General features: G+C 38.4%; 2 protein-coding genes across 3 annotated transcripts in view; one reads left to right on the top strand and one right to left on the bottom strand.

Moving 5' to 3' along the window:
* The first annotated feature begins 382 nt into the window (after window positions 1–382).
* hsd17b8 (hydroxysteroid (17-beta) dehydrogenase 8) lies at window positions 383–4,332 on the top strand. The gene is made up of 9 exons (XM_079589772.1): window positions 383–472; window positions 905–1,107; window positions 1,193–1,309; window positions 1,763–1,858; window positions 3,159–3,244; window positions 3,463–3,547; window positions 3,779–3,821; window positions 3,956–4,030; window positions 4,151–4,332. Exons 1-9 carry the CDS (start codon window positions 427–429, stop codon window positions 4,168–4,170), a joined length of 771 nt encoding a protein of 256 aa, XP_079445898.1. The 5' UTR covers window positions 383–426; the 3' UTR covers window positions 4,171–4,332.
* Window positions 4,333–4,382: 50 nt separating this feature from the next.
* col11a2 (collagen, type XI, alpha 2) overlaps window positions 4,383–19,194 on the bottom strand; it is a 34,664-nt gene continuing 19,852 nt past the window's right edge. For both annotated transcript variants that reach the window (XM_079589773.1, XM_079589774.1), the window contains exons 13-65: window positions 19,076–19,162; window positions 18,916–18,972; window positions 18,741–18,794; window positions 18,512–18,565; window positions 18,074–18,127; window positions 17,848–17,901; window positions 17,674–17,727; window positions 17,480–17,524; window positions 17,261–17,314; window positions 17,023–17,067; window positions 16,804–16,857; window positions 16,682–16,726; window positions 16,432–16,485; window positions 16,195–16,239; window positions 15,891–15,944; window positions 15,545–15,589; window positions 15,358–15,411; window positions 15,078–15,185; window positions 14,861–14,914; window positions 14,706–14,759; window positions 14,465–14,509; window positions 14,192–14,245; window positions 14,040–14,084; window positions 13,883–13,936; window positions 13,742–13,795; window positions 13,582–13,635; window positions 13,205–13,402; window positions 13,013–13,066; window positions 12,768–12,875; window positions 12,584–12,691; window positions 12,440–12,493; window positions 12,297–12,350; window positions 12,016–12,123; window positions 11,870–11,923; window positions 11,668–11,721; window positions 11,425–11,478; window positions 11,278–11,331; window positions 11,051–11,158; window positions 10,923–10,976; window positions 10,698–10,751; window positions 10,551–10,604; window positions 10,355–10,408; window positions 10,168–10,275; window positions 10,028–10,081; window positions 9,704–9,865; window positions 9,023–9,076; window positions 8,814–8,849; window positions 8,565–8,618; window positions 8,200–8,479; window positions 7,992–8,104; window positions 7,812–7,880; window positions 7,464–7,700; window positions 4,383–6,374 (exon numbers count right to left, since the gene is read on the bottom strand). In XM_079589773.1, coding sequence (XP_079445899.1) covers window positions 6,228–6,374; window positions 7,464–7,700; window positions 7,812–7,880; window positions 7,992–8,104; window positions 8,200–8,479; window positions 8,565–8,618; window positions 8,814–8,849; window positions 9,023–9,076; window positions 9,704–9,865; window positions 10,028–10,081; window positions 10,168–10,275; window positions 10,355–10,408; window positions 10,551–10,604; window positions 10,698–10,751; window positions 10,923–10,976; window positions 11,051–11,158; window positions 11,278–11,331; window positions 11,425–11,478; window positions 11,668–11,721; window positions 11,870–11,923; window positions 12,016–12,123; window positions 12,297–12,350; window positions 12,440–12,493; window positions 12,584–12,691; window positions 12,768–12,875; window positions 13,013–13,066; window positions 13,205–13,402; window positions 13,582–13,635; window positions 13,742–13,795; window positions 13,883–13,936; window positions 14,040–14,084; window positions 14,192–14,245; window positions 14,465–14,509; window positions 14,706–14,759; window positions 14,861–14,914; window positions 15,078–15,185; window positions 15,358–15,411; window positions 15,545–15,589; window positions 15,891–15,944; window positions 16,195–16,239; window positions 16,432–16,485; window positions 16,682–16,726; window positions 16,804–16,857; window positions 17,023–17,067; window positions 17,261–17,314; window positions 17,480–17,524; window positions 17,674–17,727; window positions 17,848–17,901; window positions 18,074–18,127; window positions 18,512–18,565; window positions 18,741–18,794; window positions 18,916–18,972; window positions 19,076–19,162 — 3,969 coding nt within the window. In that variant the 3' untranslated portion in view covers window positions 4,383–6,227. The remainder of the gene's footprint in view (window positions 6,375–7,463; window positions 7,701–7,811; window positions 7,881–7,991; window positions 8,105–8,199; window positions 8,480–8,564; window positions 8,619–8,813; window positions 8,850–9,022; window positions 9,077–9,703; window positions 9,866–10,027; window positions 10,082–10,167; window positions 10,276–10,354; window positions 10,409–10,550; window positions 10,605–10,697; window positions 10,752–10,922; window positions 10,977–11,050; window positions 11,159–11,277; window positions 11,332–11,424; window positions 11,479–11,667; window positions 11,722–11,869; window positions 11,924–12,015; window positions 12,124–12,296; window positions 12,351–12,439; window positions 12,494–12,583; window positions 12,692–12,767; window positions 12,876–13,012; window positions 13,067–13,204; window positions 13,403–13,581; window positions 13,636–13,741; window positions 13,796–13,882; window positions 13,937–14,039; window positions 14,085–14,191; window positions 14,246–14,464; window positions 14,510–14,705; window positions 14,760–14,860; window positions 14,915–15,077; window positions 15,186–15,357; window positions 15,412–15,544; window positions 15,590–15,890; window positions 15,945–16,194; window positions 16,240–16,431; window positions 16,486–16,681; window positions 16,727–16,803; window positions 16,858–17,022; window positions 17,068–17,260; window positions 17,315–17,479; window positions 17,525–17,673; window positions 17,728–17,847; window positions 17,902–18,073; window positions 18,128–18,511; window positions 18,566–18,740; window positions 18,795–18,915; window positions 18,973–19,075; window positions 19,163–19,194) is intronic.

Below are 19,194 nucleotides of genomic sequence, written 5' to 3'. Positions count from 1 at the left end.
TGCTCTCTTGTGGTCAGTTTGTGAATTACTCCGGTGTGGTTCCAGTTTCTCACTGCGCTCCTAACTGTTAATTAATTTTTCATTTGTTTAGGGACTACATGAATAACACAGTAAACACATAACACGTGTATGCTAATATAATATAACAACAGTAAAAGTTCCCGTTAAATATATATATACACACACGCATATAAGAAAAAGTAATGTTTTTTCCGACATAAATGTGAGCGAATTAATTTCATTTTTATTAATTAATCCTTTAAGAAGACTATCTGTTCTGTACAAATTTCGTTGTCCCGCTCATGACTGTGAATGGGGGGGGGGGGGGGGGGGGGGGGGGAATCTAATATAATAATATCAGTGGTATTATTATTTTAGTTCCCTCTAGTGGACATAATTAGGTACTTCAACACACAGTTGACCGTCATGGCGGCGTCCTCTCGTCTCATATCCAGGCTGACATTAGTGACGGGTGAGATTTAAAAACATTACATTTGTCTTAATGGCTGTACATTTTTTGTATCATTTAAGTCATAATGTACGATGTCATTTTATAGTTGAACACTTTTGTTATACAAGTCATACGGCTACCGTTCACTTTCAGTGGTCGTGAAAACACCTTTGTTTTGATCATGTTTAGTAAACTATTCAAACTATTTGACCTAAATATTCTGTAAAATGCAACATTAAAATACAGCTACAGTGTTGTTTTCAGTATTTGTATATAGAATAGGATACATAACATAATTAGACTAAATGTTACAATGTAACATTGTGCAACATTTGGGGCATGTGTCATTTTGTTTCTACTCAAGTTTAAGGACATTTATTGGAAGGTATACGTTTTTGTATGTATCATAGATGTATATCAGATTAATAAAACAGTCATGGTGTTTTGTTTCAGGGGGTGGCAGTGGCATCGGCAGGGCAGTGTGTCAGAGATTTGCCACTGAAGGTGCTTCTGTAATAGTGGCTGACCGCAATGAAGAATCAGCCAATCAGACCTTGGAACTCCTGTCACGTGACCACAAAGGTCAGGATCACATGGCTCTTGGGGTGGATGTGTCATCAAAGGACAGTGTGGAGAAACTAGTGACAAGTATACAGGTATGACAGACATGTGCCTGTGCTGTTCATGGGCTCTTCTGGAGCTCTGAGGGGTTGAATAATAAACCAGAATGTTTTCTTACAGTGCCGCTACTTCCAGCCGGCCTCTGTGTGTGTGAATGCAGCCGGGATCACTCAAGATGAGTTCCTTCTCAAGATGGAAGAGGATGATTTTGACAAAGTCATTAATGTCAATCTCAAGGTGCCACAATCTAACTGTAGTGTTTAATTATGAACCAGTAATTATTAAATACAGTCATGCAAAACAACTGAGATGGTTTTAATTTGAATCATTGTTAAGGAGAAAAAAACGATGGGGAAAAACTCTTGTTTTCTTGCCAAAAGTAACAGGTTTGCTATTTTTTTTTTCAGGATTTGTTGATGAATAGCATTTATTTGAAAGGAAAACTAGTTGATACAAAAGATTTCGAATATCACTTTTGATCAATTTAATGCTTGCTGAATGAAAGTGATAATCTCTATAAAAACAATTCCAACTGACCTCAATCTTTTAAATGGTAGTGTATATATATTTATTCCATTACAAGTGGTCCCCTTCTCCATAACTTCATTCAACATTCTTCAAAACTTTTGAATGCAATCTGTACAGTGTGCAAGTCTGTATCTGATCTTCTGTATTGATGCTCTGTTTCAGGGTACGTTTCTTCTGACCCAGGCCGTCTCTAAGGCGTTAGTTTCTGCCGGCTCTGCGAAGGGCTCCATCATCACTGTGGGCAGTATAGTGGGCAAGGTCAAGCATTACTACTATCATGCTTTAGTACACTATACTCACAGTTCTAACATTTTTACACCAAGGATGCTTAAGTCATGAACATTGTCTTAAAGGGCACCTATTATGACATTTAAAATGTTCCTAATGTTGTTTAGGGAGTCCCCAACAACAGTTTTACATGCATGCAATGACAAAAAACACTTTTGTTTTCGTATAATATGCATTTATTTTTACCTGATTTGCTCACCGACTCCCAAATGATTCGTTTAACGACTCGTTTTTCAAACCCCTCCTTTGCGCGACGCTAATCTGCGTTGATTGGTCAGATGACCCAGCAGTGTTTACAGAGATAATACTTATTTTTAACATGGAGTACAATGATGCTTTTATCAATTAAATTGTATTATAATAATGATTATAGTCCACTGCTTTATAGTTTGTAGTAAAAAACGAAAAATAAGATAAATAATTTAATGTTATGTTAGCGAGCATAGCCCAGAGTTCATATTGTAAAAGCACAATCAGTCTTTGTTTGCGTTAGCCCGATGCATAAACATAACGTTTTACAAAAAAAAAAATGCAGTTACGTTACAGTTATTACTCTATTCTTTAAGACAACTCCGAAAACAACGACAAACACTTCACATATCTCAATACAATTGTCATTGAAGACCTAGAAGCTAAACGGTGCTTACACAACAAACAAAATAATTATTAAGCATGCTACATAAAATATAAAAGCAAAAATTATTAATAACACTTACAGGTTGTGATACGGAGGAGGAAGCTGATGCAAATACACTTGGAACTGAACCTTCCTTCAATATCAGCCAGCTCGCGAATCCAAGTTTGATTGCATTTAAAAAGCAATCGTCTTCAAAATGACGCGAACAAAGCACACGGCTCGGACTATACTTCTGTGGTATAGTGAATTGTAGCCACTTAGTCTTCAAATGCTCCTCCTTGGGCAGATGAAAAAAGTTTGCTTTTGAGCCGCACTTCAGAACGCAGCGTCTCGTCGCCATGATATTTCCCTGCTGGCCTTGGAGCGCAATAAGTGGGCGTATCGTATTCAAATAACTTGACAAGTTGACGTCATCTAGTCAGAGAAAAAGCTTCGGTCTTCTAACGATTCATAAAAATGACTCCGAGTCGACTCTCACTTTTGAAAGACAATAACTTTATATACGGTGCACTTTCATATTTCAAACTTTGCAGGATGTTTTTGTTCACTTAGATCTATGTTACACACTACATGAAAGGTACATTTCAAAATTCCATAATAGGTGCCCTTTAAGTGTCTCTTCTTTGTCTGTAGGTTGGGAATGTTGGCCAGGTGAACTACTCTGCTTCTAAAGCAGGAGTTGAGGGACTCACTCGAACCGCAGCCAAAGAGCTCAGCAAGTATGTGAACATTATATTATGACTGGAAAATATTTACAGACCTGCACATTGTAAATGTAACTATTTTATGTTTTGCTTTAGGGTTTGTGGAGCTGCTTATGTGTTAGTAATGGGCTGTGAACATCACACTCTTTAACAGCTTTTATGAAGAGAGATCATGTCTCTTCATGTTCTATAGTTTTAATAATTTAATATAAAAGATGTTTTGTGGCTTTTAGATTTGGTATTCGCTGCAACTGTGTCCTGCCAGGGTTCATCACTACACCCATGACAGATAAAGTACCAGAGAAAGTCATCGATAAAGTAAGAAACAATATTTGTGTCTTCAGATTAATAAAGTGAGATGATTATTTGTCATTTAGAGTTATTTCTTAGATGTGATGTGATTGTTTTTATTTATTTAAAACTGCTTTGAACGTTATTGAAGGATCTTAACCTTTTTATTATATTAATGTATTGCGTTGTCAGACCATTGCAAGATATCCTATCACATTAAAGTCACTTTTACAGTAATATTTTGGTTATTTTGTGCAGCTTACATCCATCATTCCAATGGGAAGGATGGGAGAGCCTGCTGGTAAGTATTTCTTCATTATACAAAAAACATTTTTCATGAATGCACTTGTGAGTATCACAGCAAATGTGTTCTAACAATTGGGATTGGATGATCACTTTGTATATATAATAAGATATCTTTCTCTTTCTCTGCAGAAGTCGCTGACGCATGTGCCTTTCTGGCTTCTGATGACAGTCGATATATTACTGGAGTCAGCATTGAAGTTGCTGGTAAGAAGCTTGATCTCTTGCTGAACAGCATCTTCAGCAGAAAGCGTGTATGATTTTATTTAGAAATATAATACAACAATATGCTGTTGTCCATTTATTTTTTCTCTTTAATCAATACAGGAGGACTCTTCATTGGCTGACAACAATGTTAAAAGTCTCTAAATTGTCCACAGTGCCTTTCCCTTTATCTCTGAGAAATTGTCCTTGTGTAAATTTAATTTAATTGCTGTAAAAATATTGTGTACAATGCAACAAATGAAAATGAAAATTCTATATTTATACAATTAAAGTGTGAAAATTAATACTGAACCCACTTTTTTTTGTTTTAAACAATTAAGTTGACACAGGAGGAAATGTGTTGATGTGTGGTTTAATGGGAATGTTTGGTCCAAAACAACATCAAGTCAAAGAATTAAAACAGTTAACAGTTTAAAACCCAGACTAATAGAGCGCAAACAAAGCTTAGCATTTAGATGAAGTTTTTTTTATAGGTGTTAAAAGGAAAGTGGACAAACTGATTATGGTTTCATGGAGACATGAGAAGACTTGTGCTGGGAAGTTGATGAAAGGTGAAAATGGTAGTTTGGCAGATCAAATATCAGCAAAAGCACCATGTGATCATGACAATAGGAAACAAACGGGGGAAAAGAACAACAAAGGAGTCCAACAGCTCTTTAAATAGATTATATATTACACAAACAGATTTTGAAGTACTTACATAAAACAAGTTTTAGCACCATATTTGTTTCAAAGACAGATGTTTGTCTTTCACCGACAAAAACAATCCTAGCAGTTTTGTCCTTGTGAGAAAACCACACAAACAACTTTTAATTCACAAATCATTTTTATAGCTTTTCATTCCCCTCTCCATGTTTTAAAAAAAGAAACAAAAAATATACATAAAAAACAAACCACCATCAGTTTCTTTCCCTCTTCCCGTCCCTTCTCCACTGCTGTCTGAATCCCGAGACATTTCCGTCTTTTTTTAATCGTCTCGACCTGCACTAAACTCTCCTAAACCTCAATTTGCAATGCAATATTATCAGCAATAACTGATCACAAGCAAGTATATATATCATACAGAGAAGGCAGATTTGCTTTCTGGGGTTTAATTTACATATTTAATAGATTTGTAAAAAAAAAAAAAAAAAAAACTACAGGAAATAATTACAGATGAATACCACATTATTTTTGTACTGCAAGTGTTGGTCATTTTCTTGTGAGCACCTGTTTGTTTCACAAAATAAATACAATAAAATATTTCTGTACAAATGGTTCTAATGCACAATTCCAGCCTGAACACTGTTCACACGAAAGGTCAAAGGTGACAAACGGATGGGTTTGTCATCAATACTGAATGCCGTGGGTCAACCGTGTGCAGATTGTCAGATGAAATGCAAATTTGTAAAAGGCCCCTGTAGTAAAAAATACAACCAGCTTAAGTTCTTTCACCATAAATACTGGACTGGTAAGTTGGCAGCATATCAAAAAAAAAAAAAAAAAATCAGATTTTTTTTACTCTATAATAAATGTACAACATTATCAGATTCAGTATAATTTTACACTGTAAATGGCTTTGATTTCATTGCATATATATATGGCCCAAGTCATTCAGTCCAGTTACCGTGCTGGTGTGATTTTATTACAGCACAGAAATGATTCGAATTTCACCTTCTAATGGATCTTTCACGCTCAGCTTCCGTTCCTCAGTTTACATTTTTCACCTGCGTTCTATTCTAGAAGGGAAGGGAGGAAGCGAGGAACGATCAGGCATGGAGGTAGGAAGAGTGGAACGTCTCGGAAGAGAAACAGTGGGGAGGGGAGCTGTAGGAGAGAGGGGGCCGAAACGGGACGGCCAGCAGTGTCTGCTCCAACACACTTCTGTTGCTTGACAGAATATTTGTCAATATCTTCTCTCCTGCGAGAATGGCTCTCTTCTCCTCTTGTTGTCCATCCGTTGCTGGGAGTGTTTTTCCCTGGGCGTGTACTTTGTGTGCAACTTGTTTCACAACATTGTGTGTGTGTGTGTGTGTGTGTGTATGAATCTGTGTCCCACTTCTTACACGTAATTTCAAAATGTCTTTTTTTTTAGTGTTGGCATTATGTCTAGGTTTTAAGTGCATGATTAAGTGAGTATGTTTGCGTGTGAATGTTTGTATCGGCGATTGTATTCCCCTTGCCCTCAGCATGCGTGTGTTTATCCCAGGAAACAGACAGGTCCCACTTCAAAACCAAATTTCTGATTGTCCTCCCCAAAGTCTGAGATCCTGATGTCCAGCAGAGGGAGCTGCTCCACCTGAGGTGTGTTCAGCTCCAGCACTGTCCTGTCCAAACCTTTACGATACTGCAGGGGGAGAACAAGAGAAAGAAATGTTTAGGAGGAGGGACAGAATACCGTGAAATGAGTAGATATAAATACACAAGAACAACTACCCAGCAAACTGTTTTTTTTTTTATTAATATTGAATTTTGGTTGCAGTTAAAACATTCTAAAAACACACCTAAAATTAAATAAATGGTCTATGAAGTGCTGTTAACATATTAAAAACAAAATTAAAATCAACTCCAACTTTGAAAAATAGCTTTGTCTTTGCACTTTTATACAACCACCTTTCATAAAATACCCAGTCGACTTTACATCATTATATTCTTCCAATGAAATCAAACCAAACTACACATTTTTATACACTTTGAGTTTGATTGAGCTTTAAATGATGCTAGCATATTTTTCTGCAACAGTGTGAATATACACTACCGTTCAAAAGTTTGGGGTCAATTTATTTTAAGAAATTGATGCTTTTATTCAGCAAGGATGCATTAAATTGAACAAAAGTGACAGTAAATGTCAATATAATGTCACTTTTATTGTTACAAAAGATTTCTCTTTCAAATAAAACGCTGTTCTTTTAAACTTTGTATTCATTAAAGAATCCTAAAAATGTGATGCTCTAGAAATGTTTCTTGAGCACCAGATCAACATCAGAAAGCTTTGTGAAGGATCATGTGACAAAAACACTGAAAAATCCATCTTTGCCATCACAGGAAGAAATCACACTTTAAAGTATATTAAAATAGACAAGAGTTAATTTAAATTGTAAAAAATATTTTACAATATTACTGTTTTACTGTATTTTCCCCCAAATAATTGCAGCCATGGTGAGCATAAGAGACTTATTAATTAACATGACTAATTAAACATTATTAAAATATTAATTATTAAACGTTATTCAAAATCTTGCATTAAATGAATGTACTTTAACACACATTTAATGTTAATTTAGTGTAAAAAGAGATTAAAACATTTTAAAAAATCACAATCTTTTCATAACTTAAAATGATTTGTGGAGTTATGTTAGCTTGTATTTAATAATCCTTAAATGTATTGCAATCTCTTGTTCACTTATTCGTTTTGAAAGCGCGTGAGGTAACTCACAGAGCATCCGTCGACGAGGGCTTTGATGTAGGGGGTGGTCTCGTAGCTCAGCTCCTCGTCGTTGGCTCCCTGGAAGTGTAGCGCCCGCTGGTAACCGCTGCCGGCAGTGAGGTCGGCCCAGGCCACTGATCGGTGGCAGTGGTAGGTTAGGTTTTGACGGGCCTGGACGCTGAGCAACCGCAAGAATCCCAGCTGGACGACACCTACAGGCTCTCCACTCAAGTCAACATATGAAAACTGCAACACAAAGGAAAGTATTAATTCATGATTCAAAATACATTAAGCTTTTTTTATGTAAATGAGTTTAAATTAAACATACAGATATGATTTCAAAGGCAATAAACTCACCTTGTCACCCTTTGCAAACTGACTGTACCAGGACCCAGCCTTTTCCTTTGGCCAAGAGTTCATCTTTACCTATGGGAGAATGTTGGACAAATTAAACAGGATTCGTAAGTTCAGATCAATCCAGATTTTGATGTCTTATGAATGTTTAAACATATAAGGTGAATGACTGCAAGTTCTTACATTCTCCACTGCTTTGCTGGGATACAAGCACGTCTCTCCACCGGCGGTGAAGTTACAGTAAACTCTGAAAGAGTCCCGGGCGCAGCCTTGATTTGGATCAATCCAGTACTCGCCTAAACAACAAAATCATAATGATTCGAATGCAAAATGCCTCACCGTTGGCCGTGGAATGTGTCTATCACATACAGTAATAACCATGATGTCATACCGTCTTTCAGATCTGGTTGGCTGAGGTGGAGGTCCTGGCAGGTGCGGGCCGGGCTTTCCTGCGTTCCCAGCGGGAAGCGCATGCTGTCGATCTCCTGGCGCAGGGAATTGAGCGAGCCGAAGATCTCCTCCATCCCTTCGTTACCGGTCAGGAACTCTGTGCCCGTGGCGTCGGCAGCCTCAGTGTCAGTCTCAGACAGCATCTTACTGGCGTCGATGGAGCGCTTGGACTTCTTGGGGATCTGAATGGGCAGCGGCTGGATGACATCACCAGGGGGACCCTAAAGCAAAAGAAGAATTCAGCTGCATTTCAAGGACGCTTAAATGATTGTATCTTGCATTTTATACTGTAGATAACACACTCACCGGTGGTCCTGGTGGTCCTTGTACACCTTTTTCTCCTTTAGTACCAGATCCACCCTGTACCCCAGAGATAAGACATACACAATTATTTTACTGTAAAGTATGATGTAAGACAGAAATGTGTCAATGTATAATGCTTTATTTTAACATTACCTCGCATAATATGGCTCATGATATAATTCTCACACTCATTAACAGACATTTTATGTTAAGTACAAGTATTTAAGGAAGGATTTAGCATGGGTTACTCACAGTGGCACCTTTAGCTCCTTTGAAACCCCTCGGACCCTGTGAGAAACATCACATCCATTCAGCTTTAATCGAACGGACCAATGTTTTGAGAATTTTGATGCTTTGAGCTCAAGTTGTGTATTCATAATTCATCAATATTTCCAGAAAATTCTGAATCTGGTATGATAAACAGCACTACAAAACTGAGAAATAGTAAAAAGTTTACTCACAGGCATACCAGCAGGACCTGCAGGGCCAAGAGGGCCAGTTCCTCCAGACATACCCTAAAAGAAAACATATCAAGAAATGAAAAAAAAGTATATGATATTTGATTGTATGAACTAGGAATGCTTTGCATGTGTGTGTAAAAAAAAAAGTTTGGAGTTGGTAAGATGTTTAAATTTTTTTGAAAGAAGTCTTGATCACCAAGGCTGCATTTATTTGAAGAAAAAAGTACAGTAAGAGAGCAATATTGTGAAATGCCATTACATTTTAAAATAACTGTTTTCTTTTTTAACATATTTTAAAGTGCAAATGATTCCTGTGATGGCAAAGCTGTGTCACATGATCCTTCAGAAATCATTCTAAAATGACTGATATGCTGATTATGTGCTCAAGAGACATTTCTTATTATCAGTGTTGAAAACACGTGCCGCTTAATATTTTTGTGGAAACCGTGATACATCTTCTTCAGGATTATTTGATAAAAATAAAAGCTTAGATTTTTTTTTATATGAACCTGAAATCTTTTTTAACATTATAAATGTTTTTACTGTCACTTTTGATCAATTTAATGCATAATTTCTGAATAAAAGTATTAATTTCTATACAAAAAAAATCGTACCAACCCCAAAAGTTTAAACAGTCGTGTATATTTTCCTGTGGTCTGATTCTGATGTGCAGACACATACCGTTTCTCCCTTGGGTCCTGATGATCCCTGGGGTCCTGGCATGCCTCTGTCTCCCTTCTCTCCTTGTTCTCCTGGAGGCCCGATCAGACCAAGCATACCTGGATGTCCCTTCTCACCCTTAGCACCAGGGTCACCACGAAGACCAAGTAAACCTGGAGGACCCTGTGAGAGGAGGGGAAAGCATTTTAGTATTGAGTATATATGCATATATTACATGAAATTATAATAGTACTTCCTTTCTAAGTGTAACTGTTTCATGAATAAATACCTATATATTCAATACTCAATCCATTACTGTATTTTTGATAATGCAGAAGGTCTTACCATAGGTCCAGAGGGTCCTTTCTGGCCAGCAGCACCTGGGGAACCTTGCTCACCCTGTTTATCAGAAGATCATTTTAATAAATACGACATTACATTTTGTTAAATGAGCATAACCTTCACAGAAAGAAAAAATATCATACCACTGATCCAGGCAACCCTCTTAGACCTTCAGTTCCTGGTTTTCCTGGTTGACCCTGTGCCCCCACGGGGCCGGTCTTTCCTGGAGGGCCAAGGGCACCTGAATCGCCCTAGGAATAACAGAAAGATTACAGGAGGAAAAGAACTACAGAAAGTCTGCTGTATTCTTTCTCAATTTTATAGTCTTACCTTGCTTCCTTTCTCTCCTTGACGACCCTCTGGTCCCCTTGTACCTAAAGGACCCTAAAATATGAACATTACCACACAATTAGAGTCCAGAAATATGCCTGTTTGTAAGATCCCCTATAATATTTACTGTGTATCAAATATGTAAACGTAATATTACAAATGTATCTCTTCTAGGTCAAGATCAAGGCGCTCTTACTCTCTTTCCTGGAGGTCCAGGTGGTCCGTTCTCACCAGTTGGTCCAGGTGAACCCTAAAGTAAATACAACATGTTGATAAAGACCTCATAAGGCCCGGTATGATTAAGGAAGATGTGCACTTCATAAACAGGAAAATGATCACTCACAGCATCTCCTTGTTCTCCGTCCTCTCCTCTGTCACCCTTTGCACCATCTTGGCCCTGTAAGAGAGGTCAGAAAGAAAGTTTTAAAAAAATAGTTGGAACACTGAGCAATGATGAATCATATACTATAATCAGACCAGGACATGTATGAAGAATGTACAAAGGATCTAATTCACGCTGACTTTAAGTATCATGTATTCGTATATAAATGACAATAGCTCTACTCACTCGTGGTCCAACTTCACCAGCCGGGCCAGGATCACCAGGGAAACCAACAGGACCCTTAAAAATACAAATATCAGCTGCTGAAGAGTCACAGATAGACCTATCTCTTGTTTATCATGTGTAATACATACAGGGTTTCCTTTGGGTCCATCATCTCCAGTGGGTCCCTTTCCACCAGCAGGACCAGCGGTGCCAGGCTGCCCAGACTCTCCCTTCTCACCGCGCTCTCCTCTCGGGCCCTGCCATTGGATAAACAAACCAATGAAATGTTAGTTGTGATTATATGTAATAAATTATTAAATATAAATGTGAGTATTTCTGACAGGCTCAGAGGATGACAAAAATTAGAAGTTATCACCATTTTCCCTGGCTCTCCACCAACGCCAGGTGGTCCAGATTCACCAGGCTCACCCTGTCAACACAAATAAAAAGACGTCAAGTGCCATTCATCAGAACAATCATATAGTTGTCATCCATGCACAAAGTTGAATTCTTTTATACTTGCCTTCTCTCCTAAGGGACCGGGATTACCCAAACCTCCTGGAGGACCTTGAGGACCCTGCAAAACAAACGATATGCATTAAACAAAATAATGCCATTATGCAATATTAACTGACCACAGTATGCCATGATTGACCAATCTGAATCAAGTATTACAGAGAGTCAATGCATAGTGATTATAAAACATATAATAATAAATGGTTATAATTAGTCATTTGTTATTTATAGTCCAAATTAATTAACTTACGTCAGCACCATTAGGACCAGCTGGACCACGAGGCCCTGGGGGACCAGGAGGACCCTACAGTAATACACAACCAGAAAAGATTAGGAAATACATTCATTCTAATCATAATTCAAAACACTAGAAGATAATTTACTGCGTTATACATAACAACTGCACTTTTTGATTTCCTTAACTCTCTTCAAATCAAAATATTAAGACTCACCAATGGCCCAACATCTCCCGTCTCTCCCTTTTCTCCAGATGTGCCTGGCAAACCCTAATCAACACGAATGAAGTATAAATTATTACTTATGCATCCTGTGTGTAGAACTGAATTGGCGTGAATGAAATAAGATTTGAATGCCATACCTGTAGTCCAATGGGGCCTGGAGGCCCGGGGAATCCTCTTGTCCCTTCATCTCCCTTAGAGCCAAACGGTCCCTGCTGACCTCTCGCACCCGTCTCACCATCAGCACCCTGAGTAGAGATGAGGAGGTTTGAAATGGGCTTGACCACAAGCACTTGTTATAAAAACCTATGAATGGTGCCATGAATTTGTAAGCCCATTTGTTTCCATCAAAGTGCAATGTAAGCATTTCTTTAACATGTGTGAATATGTATGATTTTCATGAAATTCCTTTCACACTTACAGCTGCACCGGGCTGTCCAACAGGACCTATTGTCCCAGGTGGACCAGGAGGACCCTGTAAATATGCAAATAATTGATTATAGATTGATATTATGCTCATCAAATCAAGGATCTGTCGCTTTAAGTGAAAGCTAATTTCCTTACATGTTCTCCTTTGGATCCTTTCCCTCCCTTTTGTCCTGGCTCTCCAACCTCACCCTATACAAAAAACAATGCAGAATTCATTTTTGACAAGGACATCCATTTGAATGTGATGATTTGAGATCAAGATATGCAGAGGTCACTGACCTTGTCTCCATCCTCTCCGGAAGTACCTGGAGGTCCAGCAGGGCCGGGGAGACCAACTGGGCCTTGGATGCCATCGCGACCAGCTGGACCAATTGGACCTTTCTCTCCCTGAAAAACAGGATGATCTTGTGTGACGGGGCTATAAATAAAACTGTATTAGAGATCTGGTACAGTAGACACTTACTGGCACTCCTTTTTCTCCAGAAGATCCAGGGGGCCCCTGAGGTCCGGGTCGTCCAGGTGGGCCGACAGGACCCGCAGTGCCAGCACCTCCTCTCTCCCCAGATGACCCCTGCATAGAAATTCAATTAGTTGAAATATGAGAGATATGACCATACACTTATTCATGAGTCAGTATAGAACTGATCTAATCACAGTCTGTATTCTACTCATGAAATTTTGATGATCTGTTTAATATGAGCAACATACAGCAGGTCCAGGTGGTCCAGCAGGGCCTTCATTTCCTTTCAGTCCTCCAGTTCCCTATGGAAATACACAGGTAGAGCTCAGTTATTAGGTATAAAAACATTTATGTGGAGTTTTAAAGTCGGTTGATCAAACATATATAGAAAAGGTTTTACAATCTAAAATTCACTGGTAAGAATGAGCAGGTCTTATTACCGGAGTTCCTGGCAGTCCTCTTTCTCCTGGGAATCCTCTCAGTCCAGGGGGTCCGTCTTTACCGGGGCCGCCAGATGGACCGGGATCTCCTTTGGTTCCCTCTTTACCAGAGGGCCCAGGAAGGCCTTGCTCACCGGGTGGTCCTGGGGGTCCTGAGTGGCCACGCTCACCCATCTGACCAGTCTCACCAGAGGGGCCCTAAACAAGAACTAGATTTGAGTAACGCTTGCGTAGTTCAATACATTTCTCAATTGGTTTGAAAGATTTATTGATTTTTAAGGAATTTTATTCATTTGTGAGAGAAGAAATCCATATGGCCTCTACCTACAAAGAATCAAAATGGAAGCCTCTACCTCTGATGAAACTACAAAACTCACCTGTGGTCCAACCACTCCTGGTGGCCCAGGTGGTCCAACTTTGCCTTGGAAACCCTACGAATACAATGAAAACGGAAAAATAAATTTCGCTGCACATTTAATCTCATCTTGATCTCAGTGAATGTTGTAACGTAGATGCACAAAAACAAAAGATACGTACAACTTCGCCTCTCTGTCCAGGATGTCCAGGCAGTCCATCTTTCCCTGGAGGTCCCTTCAAAAACCAAATCGACATATCAATAAGAAATAGACAAAAACTTAAGTTGTAAGCATCAGATTCAACTAATAAACTGTAACTTACAGGAGGTCCCTTTGGTCCAGGGAATCCATTTGCACCTTGAGGTCCGGTTAATCCCTGAAAAAAAAGGAAACATTACTAATAAAATAAAGATGAACCAAAAATATTGTCTGGTTTTAAAGGGTTTAAATAAATACTATAAAAATGTAAATAAACATACTCTCTCTCCAGGTGGTCCAGGAGGCCCGTCACTGCCCGATCCGCCCTAAAACATCAGAATGAATTGGTTGTGTACACATAATCTATAATTGTTGGCAATTACAAGATTTAATTAATTTTTTGAGAATAATTTCACTTAAATGACGTTCATACCTTGGCACCTGGTTTTCCTGTTGATCCACGGGGTCCCCTCTGCCCTCTGGGACCCTAAATAAAATAAAAATTAAAAATAAATCATTGAGCATTGCTTTACAAGTGACCTGATCTGAAATCAGATATCTGCTTGAACGAATCCAACAACAAGACGTTTAATCTACAGTTTCAACAAATCAAACCATCTCAAATCAAATGAAAGCAAAAAGTGTGTTTATAAAGAGGAACAGAATAAGATAAGAGTCGAGATGATGAATTAAAACAGGTCCTTACTGTCGGCCCTCTTAGTCCTCTTGGTCCAAGTTTTCCGATCAAACCCTGGAAAGAAAATAATCAATTCAGAATTTTTCAGCATCATCAATTATTTTCTAAAGGAGGATTGCCTATGTGATACTATTTAAATTATTAATGTAAAAGGACTTTTCTTAACTTTGACTTAAAAGCAGATGTCACATCGACATCGCTCTGACTAATGCGATGTTTTAGTCTAATTTAGTCTAAAATAAAATCTTACTCTTGCGCCCTTCTCGCCATTTGTACCAGGGAATCCTGGGAAACCAAGGGAGCCCTAAAAATACAAGTATTATATTACAAAAAATTCATTCAATTTGATTAAATACTTTGCTGTATATCGGACGATGCGTCAAAAACAATATTATTTTTGTTTACCTTAATTCCTTGTCTTCCGGGATAGCCAGGAAGTCCAGGCACACCAAGTTTACCCTGGATTGGAATAATTTAGAATGATTTAACACATCTTTAGACCAGCAATACATCATTATAACAATATACCTTACTGTCAGCATCAATAGCAATACAAAAATAGCTAAAATTTGATATAACGGAACAAAGTCAGCAATCACCTCAATTTATATAATCAACTAACCTTCTCTCCCAACACGCCGAGAGGTCCAATTTCACCAGGGGGACCGAAACGGCCCTTTGGCCCCTCAGGACCGTCCTCTCCTCTCGGGCCGGGCACTCCCACCTCTCCCTGTTGGTGTACAACACATCTTACTGGGCCGTTGAGATGTGTCAATAGAGTCAAGTGCTTCTACTGTTGGCCTGCCAGCTGAAGACACTCTGGACTGCACCATTTTACATTTGTGCTAAATCACACGCTATTTGATGAGTTTCTATCCAATTATGTCTTGTGCAAGACGTACCCTCTCTCCCTTCACACCAAAGTCTCCTTTGACTCCAGGGAATCCATCCTCTCCCTGAAAGTAAGAACAAGTTATTTAACACCGACCATTAAACCTCCACCTTTGGCATAAACAGGTCACAATTACTGAAATGTTTCATTATTATAACCACAATAAATTTGACTTTTTTTTTACCAAAAACACTCACCTTCTCTCCTTTGTGGCCCTTCAGTCCACGGATACCTTGAGTTCCCTGTGAATGTCACAAAATATGCTTTTCAGTTAGTCAGTCAGTCAAATATTACTGTGCGGAGTCTTGCAGAGCGTAGATAGCAACGAGATATTAATAGCCATTACCAAAGTCCGATACATAAAAAATGTCTATAGACAGAATTGTTTCTAAAAATGACAAAGACACCAGGTGACCAAATTATCATTTTAATGATTAGTCTAAAAAATATTTACACAGATTTAATTTCCAGTGGAAAATGATCATAACAAAACAACAAAAGCTACGTGCATTGAAAAAAAAGAAAAGAATATATATATTTTACCTTGATTCCCCGAGGGCCAGGATAGCCAATAGACCCCTGAGGACCATTAGGACCCTAACAATATATGAACAAGGAAAATAAACATCAAAATATGAACACACTGGGATTTGTGGGAACATGTGCATGTCTGTAAATCCTAGATATATGACATAATGAGACAGTTTAATATATTATCTCTTTGTACTGAAGGCTAATGTCATTGCTGATAAGTAAAAAAATACAAAAAGTATACAAATAGCTGAGACACAAATGACCTTTAATTTATGAAGGTAAATATATATTAAATATTATGATATGGCCTCACCTGATTTCCTTTGGTTCCACCAGGGCCTTCCTTTCCGGGATGACCCTGTGGGACAAACACGTACGGCACATTCATCACCACAGGTAATAATAACACATATATTTTCGCTGTCTTCCATAATCATTTTTGTTTTGCCACATTAAGTAAACTGACAACTGGTCTAAAGATATTAATTCACATAAACTGAAAGTCATTAACACACCAAAGAGGCAAAATAAAATCATATCTAGCACTTACGGGAGGACCGTCAGCTCCGGGCATTCCTGGGAGACCTGGCTTTCCTGTGGGTCCCTGTTAGAAGACAAACAAACGGCAGTATAATTACATTAAACATAATTGATGATCTCAGCATAAGACTGGATGTGTAAGTATGTTGAATCTTTTTATCAAATGCAGACATTAAAGTGGTAAGGCACATTGTGTAAAGCACATTCTTTGATTATTAAAAATGATTGCTTTGTGTTCTTCAATCATAAAAAACACTCACTTTCTCTCCTGGCGGTCCATTAGCACCCTGTGGCCCTGACGTACCCTGTTGCACAGAAAAGCATTAATATGAAATACAATTTACTATGATTTTGTACATTTGTGATAAAGTTCATCGCTCACCTGTGTTCCTGGAGCCCCCTGCTGTCCTGGAGGACCAGGCTCTCCTTGGGGTCCCTTAAAAGAGGGAAGAGGACAATTAGAATGAGGACAGATATTTAATGTTGATTACATTTTAAGAATATTAAGCCTAATACATAAATATGCCAATTATTGCATCATTTTAAACCGTTAAATAATTGCCATCTAAGTAATGTCAGAGAACTCTGACCATTTACTGACCAAGTTTCCTTTTGGACCATGTGGACCATCATTTCCGCGGACACCCTGGCAAAGTAATAATATGGAGAAATGAAAGAAAGATCGATCTGGATATCCATGTACAAATATTAATTTTTCAAATCTTCAATTTTATGATGGTTTGTTGAAGTTGCTGTGCAACCTTAACAATTATGATATTGACTCAAAAAGACCTGTTTTAACACTTTACTGGTATTTGTAGCTTCGGATGAATACTCACAGGAGGACCAGGAAGTCCAGAAGGCCCTTTAGGCCCCAGCAAACCACGGGGCCCCTACAAAATTAGAAAAAGGTAAATCAGAGAACATACAATGGAATCCAAGGAAAACACAGATCCTTATGGATTTTAAACTGGAGAGCAAATCCATATTATACAGGCCAATGCCATCATATACACTGTCATATCTGTGTACAGTGTCTGAGAAACAGAAACACCCACCGGATCGCCGGGAAGACCTCTGGGTCCAACGTCTCCATCATCTCCCTGACAATAGTCAAGATGGGACAATTAAAAAAATCTAAACAAATTTTTTATGCTTTACAAAGATAATACATAAAAAAAATTACGAATAAAATCAACAAATATCAAGAAAATATTTAGACAACATATAATATTCAGTATTGTTAATTTACCCTCTCTCCGTCCTCTCCAGTGGGTCCTGGGGGTCCCATTCCTCCAGTTTGACCCTGTAGAAAACATTAAACATTTTAATATTATACATCCAATAGCTACATAAATTCCAGAAGCCCTGAAACAGGCCTTATAATTAACATTAATAATGAATTTCAATGAATTTTAGCCCTTACCCGATAACCCTTGTCTCCAGGCAAACCAGGAAGGCCATCAAAACCACGGTCACCCTAATATAGAAAAACACGCACATATATAAACAACAGCTTGTCCAAAATATTCAGTCAAGGTCAAAATGATTACATTTCAGAGTTGGAAGACATGTACAGCTGAAACTAAACACATAACACAATAAATCACACACAGAACACAACTTAAACAAAAATGGCTAAAATATCCAACCTTAATTCCAGACTCTCCTGGCATTCCTCTGGCTCCATCAGCACCAGCACGACCCTGCAGGACACATCATATATATATATAAACAAATCGGTGCTAATATGGTGTTAGGAAGCTCTGGGTAGTTGCCAGGACGTTACTATGTGGTTTCTAAGGTGTTCTGGGTTGTTGCTAAGACGTTACTATGTGGTTTTTAAGGTGTTCTGGGTTGTTGCTAGGACGTTACTATGTGGTTTCTAAGGTGTTCTGAGTTGTTGCTAGGACGTTACTATGTGGTTTCTAAGGTGTTCTGGGTTGTTGCTAGGTGATTACTTACTGCCTTGAGTTAAAAATAAAACACTGATAAGTTATTATGATGTTTTGATCCTTAGATATGTCCTGTGTCGATGTAAATCTATGGGTTTGTTTTTTTATTAGTCTGGAACACTGTATTGGACTCACCCTCCGTCCAGCTTTACCAGGAGGACCAGATAATCCGTGAGGTCCTCTGGGACCCTGCAAAAACACAATAGGGATGCATGATAAAGGCTATTCTCTTTAGTTTTTATGCAAGATATATGAACATTCCTCCGGTCAGAGCAGATCAGGATGGCTCAATGTCTGGCAAATGTTCTTGAAGACAAGACTAACAATTATAATGACACAGAAACACAAATGCAGAACCCCTTACCTGAGGACCAGGGTCCCCACCCTCTCCCTTTAAACCAGGACTTCCAGGTGTTCCCTATTTAAGGACCAGATAACAATATCACACTGATTAACACTGATAACGCACTTGATAAAGAACATATAAAACTGTAACAGACATTATATATTTTTTTTAAATTTTTGTTTAGTTCTTTTACCAAAGGTCCAGGACGGCCGGTGAAACCCATTGGCCCTGGTGGACCTTTCAGAGCCATCTAGACAGAAGAAAACTCCGTTAATTATAAATTAAGTTAGACCTCAATGTGAAAAAGCAATAAATAAATGTTAAATGATTGTTATATGACAGTTTCAACTAACCCGAGCCTGAGACAGAATGGCTTGAGCTTGCGCCTCCTGTGCTGAGGCAACGGGCCCTTTTTCGCCACCACTCTGTCCAAAGCGGAACTGCAAGAACAGAAAAGACGTTTTACAAATCA

This window comes from Phoxinus phoxinus (assembly GCF_949152265.1).
Source record: "Phoxinus phoxinus genome assembly, chromosome: 19".
NCBI lineage: Eukaryota > Metazoa > Chordata > Actinopteri > Cypriniformes > Leuciscidae > Phoxinus > Phoxinus phoxinus.
Note: the sequence above shows the minus strand (reverse complement) of the source record. Positions and strands in the feature narration are given on the sequence as shown.